Raw genomic sequence first — 6,000 nt, 5'->3', positions numbered from 1 at the left:
GACTGGCCGTGACCCTGGAGGGAGGGGGACAGAAACAAGGAAAGAGCGGAGTCGCAGAGGAGTCGAAGGAAAAGAAAGCTGGATTCCTTCAGACCTCACGCTTCTGAAGTGCCCCTGCTTGCTGTCCTTGATCCCCCTCACCCTCCTCCTCCTCCAGTTATGGAGAATTAAAGGAGCAGTGGGAGGCTAGGCCAAGATAGTGAGGCGAACAAAAAATACATAACGAATGCCCCTTCTTTACCCTTAAATGAAATTAGAAAAGGGTTTAGGTGTGATTATGATTACACATTTTTAAGAAAGAAATCAAGACCAAACCAAGATTCTCACTGTTGAGCACATGAACAACCCTCCACCATCCAAACGAAAGGGGAACTGAGTGGAGAACAGACTACAGGGCGAGAGGAGGAACAAAACACAAAAAGAACCTTACTGACATGTCAACAACAGCCACTATGGGTGAAATGGCAAATAGCGCAGTGGAGTTTTATCCCAAAGGGTCGCGAGGCGTGAGCGGAGGAGGAAGGGCAGACGGCAGCGTCGCAGGGGGAGACTTTGGGGCCACGGTGACGGAGCTCACGGAGCTGATGGAGCTCCGAGGGAGCGATGCCCTGCAGAAGATCCAGGAGAGCTACGGAGACACAGAGGGGCTCTGCCAGAGACTACAGTCCAGCACCACTGATGGTGAGCAGGCCTGGATGGAAGAATGCTTGTTGAACTGTAAAAACAGTAGATTGGTTGATGGATGAATAATGGAGGAGGAGATGGCTAGCTGGATGAATGGATGAGATGGAAGGAATGGTTGGGTGGATGAGTGGATACATGAATGGGTGAATAGACTGCTGGCTTGCTGGATGAATGGATTTGTAGAGTGGATACATGATTGAGAGAAGGAGTGGAAGGAGGGATGACATTGTACTCTTGGGTGGAGTCACACATTAACACCATCGCGTGAGTGGTGTTTCTGCAAACTGTGTCCAAATCATCCGTCTGATTTCTACACCGTCATCACTAACCTGCTGACACAATGTTTTGATCACAAAAACTGAATGAATTCTGTTTCACTCATGCATTAGTACTACACAAGTAGACTGAATTTAACAAAAATGCTACAATTACTGCAGTGCAGCACATCTCAGACAGAAGGAGGCCGATTAATGAATTACTTCCATCAAACCGTCAAAACACATTTTATTCTGGACTGTAATCCTGGCTGGGATGGACTCCTGGATGAATTGATTGGTGAATGGATGATGGGATTATAATGGCTGAATGAATGGATGGGAAGCTGATAGAGTAAATCCATATATGGATGAATGGAGTTAAAGTGAGCAAGGATTGACTAGAATCTCTAATAGGTCCATGTACAGAACTGCAACTTCTGATTATTGTCATTGTTTATATATATATGTATATATATATAAACACTTTTGGAAGATTCTGTGATAGGGTCACTGATAAACGTACTGTTTATCAGACCACAAATGACATAAGAATTCACTAGCTAGTGTACCCCGCGGTCTCTCCTTTTAGGAGACTACTTGGCCTGGAGGAGAACAGGCGCAAGCTTCCGGAGATGGACCTTCAGTTAGCAGATGTAGCAACTCAAATTCAGCAGGTCAAAGCTGGGTCTAACCTGTGTAACGGCAGCAGCAGATAGGTCACTGATCCTGGACCGCCCTGACTCCCCTAACTCCCTGCTGGTTTAAAGTTGCTACAGCTTCTAAGTGAAGGCCCGTATCCGGAGCTGCCACCGCTCAATTGTTCTGGTTGTTTCCATGGTGCTTAACTGACCCGGAAGTACATTGACCAATTGTTTTTCATTTACATTGAGCTTAATGAAAAAAAGATGGTCAACTAATCAATTAATTGACTAATCCTTTCAGCTCTAAATCATTTAGTCTATTTCCATCTATTCTGTTTTTAAAGACAAATAAAGAATAATAATTGGAGCTGAAGTGATTGGTCCGTTAATCGATTGACTGAAAATGAATAAGTAACAGTTTTAATAATCCAAGAATATAAAGTAATTTATCAAATGGTAAACATTCTCCCAGCTTTTCACAATTTGTACACCATTGTAAAAATAGTCACTAGGTTAATCCACAATGAAAATAATAGTAATCACTCTAGTTGATATAATAATGAAAGATTTGTAATGACTAGTGAGGGTAGAATTTGGTTTTCTGTGTCTATAGTGTGTGTGTGTGTTTGTGTGTGTGTGTTTGTGTGCACACTTGCGTGTTCTAACAGGGGTGTGTCACCACACTACGCCCACTCCTTCAACTAGTTTGTAGCCTAGCAACAAAACAGAGAAGTTGGCTGGGAAAGTCAGCGAGAGAGAGAAAGATGACTGAGTATGTGTGTGTGTGTGTGTGTGTGTGTGTGTGTGTGTGTGAGCGAGAGAGATGGAGAAAAAGTGAGAGAGTTGGTGGGTGTTAAGTTACAGTAAGTCTGTGTTGAGTGTTGCTAATTTGATACTGCGGGCTGGTCAGGGATCAGTGCAGCAGGTCCCAACAAACCCAGCAGATACATACACACAGAGTCTGTGTCTGCAGTTGTCCCTACAGAGCACAGTTGGCAAACAGCAGACACGGACACACACTAATGCTGCTCTTGGACAGGTTTCTTTTTCACTGCGCTGACTCCCACAGATGACATATGGTGTCATCTGTGATGACGATCCAGCCAAATGCAAACACTGATGAAGGATGATGTCTTGTAGAAATCTAATGTCATTACTCAAAACCAGTGGCGGGCCGTGCATTTTATACCTGGGCCTTCTGTGCTGTCCTACTACAGTTGAACAGCTACGGTGCAGATACGTGAATCCGTGCATGACGGGACGCTGCATCATTAACGGACAATGCATAGTCAAATCAACTTAATTAACACAATGACAACCACAAAGTCATAAGAACCAGTCACATATATTCATATGACAACAAAGCATGACACATCAATCCAGCAGACCTGCAGCGGATCCACGCATTCCACCACACAAGAGCACGAGCCATTCAAATATTGTTACTGCAGATGTAAATAAACAAACGCAGTTTGTCACTTACCGAGTGCTGTTCACTTAAAGACAAAGTCCATCCTCCTTTCTTTGTTGGCAAAGAGTTTAATCCCAGTACATCGTTTCAGTTCCAGTAAGAAGTTGTTCTCGATTCATGGACGAAGCGACTGCGACCGACCGGCGCTTGTGGAGCTCCGTTTCCCTGCGAACGTGTTCGTTGAGTTGTAGATCCACTCGAGTCTCTCCAAAAGTTTTCAAAAGCATCATAGTGTCCTGCCGTGCTATGGCGTCCTCAGGTTAGCATAGCATAGCTCCAAACACCAAGATGCTCAGTTAAAATGAAACACATTCTCAGCCATAAAATGTGCAACGCTCTCAGCCAGGAACACCGTTCATAAAAATAAATAAACTACACCAAGCAAAACCCTAAAAATGTTATAATTTCTTCCATATCTTTCAATTTGAACTCTTACTACTCCAACTAACTTCTGCCAGCTTCCTTAAATTTCACATTAGTCACGCGCTGGTCCACTGACCAATCATGGTGCACCTTAATGCAGACGTACTTAGCAGGCTACCTGGGTAGTATCGGCACGTCAAAGAATACGCCCAACATGACAAACTAAAGATCTGATTGGTTGAAGACTATGACAATCAACAATATCGTCCCCATATACTTTAATCTGCAAAGGCTCTCTAGCGGGCATCGGGCCTCTCTCCTTACATAGAGACATAGGGGCTGAATCTGATTGGATAAAAGCTCTCCTTAAAACAAGCTGTGCTGGAAGCAGCGCTGCAGGCTGGAAGCAGAGCAACAGAGGAAGACAGGAGCTGTGCAATGAGAAAATAAGCTAATGCGAACAAAATTATAATACATACAGTGTATTTGTGAAAAATTATTAAATTATAAAATAGCTATAACTTTGTGATTCTGTTTAGGCCAGCAGAGAAGACTTAGTTGGCCCTGACGGCCCACCACTTCTTTAAACTGATCAATCAGAACTGTCAAGACCAAAAACGGCAAATCATATCAAATCAATTTATTATAACAAAGAATATAAACTGAGAAGTCACTTTGGAGGTGTGGTGAGTTAATCGGTGACATTAGCAGTGTTCATGTGGTGTGAGGCGCTCCAGATCTGGCTTCTCTGTCCCAGAAAAACAAAAACAAAATACAAAGCATGTATCGCTACGTGACCATTGACCTGCCCTGCCTCCTCGGCCTGCTTCTTCCCCCACCCATCCTCAGCCACCCTGGTACCTGAGAAGCACACAAACAGGCGCAGCAGGTAAAACAGACTTATAAAGGCCCGGAGATCACAATGGCAGGGTTCAGTGCACAAGGGCACGTAAGACAACGCATCAGCTATGACATTGTCTTTTCTTTTAACGTGTTGAATGTCAAGGTCATAGGCCGTAAAAAAACAACAATCATCTGGCTTAGGGCCTGCAGTCTCCTCTGACAACTTGAAACCAACACAGGCGAACCACAGCTAACTGATGCAGAACAGACACAAGCAAGCATCACAGAACTCACTCTAGATATTTGCTCCAGATCAGTGGTCTCATCCAGCATTTGTAGCTATACATTACATTACATTACATTACATTACAGTCATTTAGCAGACGCTTTTATCCAAAGCGACTTACAAGAAGTGTATTCAACATCGGTATTCAAGAGAACTACTAGTCACCAGAAGTCATAAGTGCATATCCTTTGCTAAACAAGTATCTAAGTATCTATGCATAAACCAGGGCAAACGTACAGTGCAGAAACAAACATACAATAAGTGCAACGAGCAAATCCGCAATACAATAAGTGCAACGAACTAATACGATTACAATAAGTGCAATAAGCTAATACGAATAAAATAAGTGCTAAGTGGAAGGCTCAGGGTAGTACTTCTTGAAGAGGTGAGTTTTCAGCCTGCGCCGAAAGATGGGCAGCGACTCCGCTGTCCTGACGTCAGTGGGAAGTTCATTCCACCACTGTGGGGCCAGGACAGAAAAAAGCCGTGACCGGGTAGATCGGCCGCAGGGACCTCTGAGCGACGGGGGAACCAGTCGCCCTGATGCAACAGAGCGAAGTGGTCGGGCGGAGGTGTAGGGCTTGACCATGGCCTGGAGATAGGAAGGAGCTGTACCTTTCACTGCCCTGTATGCTAGCACCAGAGCAGGGGTGGCCAACCAGTCAGAGACCAAGAGCCACATTTTTTACTGTGTTACGGCAAAGAGCCACATCATACACATGGGCACACATGAACATCACCCTATCCCTTCCTCACACACACACACACACACACCTTTGCTCAGCCAGATTTATTGTAAATGTCACACACCAACATGATAATGACAGAAATTGACTCCTACAGTACTAAGGCCACAGGCCAGTCATTTTCAACAATGAACATTGTGTGCACTGTCTCACACAGACAAACTCAGTTCAACCAAGTCCACAAACAAAAATATAATAATTTACAATAGTGTTTTTCTTTTACTATGCATGTTACTTAGTGGGACTTCTGGCATTCCTTGCCTTGAACAATCCTCTTCAAATCTGGCTTGTATTCCGCTGTTGCCACTCGAAGCAATTCTTTCACATGGGTGTCAGTCAGAACAGATCGATGCTTTGATTTCACGTGTTTCAAGGTAGAAAACACAGACTCGCAGTTGACCCAAACATTGACAGTATCTTAAGCGCAGCCCGTTTGACATTGGGGTATTTTTTCATTGGCACACTTTTCCAGAACTCAATGGTCCCGTCCCTTAAAGCAGGTTTGAGTTGGTCCTCCTCACAAAGATCGATCATCTCCAACTCAGCCGCATCCTCATCTGTGACTAGCGGGGCTTTCATACAGTCCGTCTCTGCGTTAAATGGGTCGACGAGGAACGTAATTTGTGGCCGCACATGCGCGTTTGACGGAAATACCGTATTTAACTCAAGCGAAGCGAACACGCACATTAAAAAAACACAAATACAAACT

At 44.2% G+C, this 6,000-nt stretch overlaps 1 protein-coding gene across 2 annotated transcripts in view; it reads left to right on the top strand.

Annotated features, from left to right (window-relative positions):
• Positions 1-434: 434 nt before the first annotated feature.
• The window catches only part of atp2b3b (ATPase plasma membrane Ca2+ transporting 3b), a gene marked incomplete at both ends in the record, with an annotated part of 58,194 nt that continues 52,628 nt past the window's right edge, over positions 435-6,000 (top strand). For both annotated transcript variants that reach the window (XM_079182267.1, XM_079182266.1), the window contains one exon: positions 435-681. In XM_079182267.1, the coding sequence (XP_079038393.1) occupies positions 435-681 (247 nt within the window). The remainder of the gene's footprint in view (positions 682-6,000) is intronic.

This window comes from Pholis gunnellus (genome assembly GCF_910591455.1).
Source record: "Pholis gunnellus genome assembly, chromosome: 2".
Classification (NCBI taxonomy): Eukaryota; Metazoa; Chordata; class Actinopteri; order Perciformes; family Pholidae; genus Pholis; species Pholis gunnellus.
Note: the sequence above shows the minus strand (reverse complement) of the source record. Positions and strands in the feature narration are given on the sequence as shown.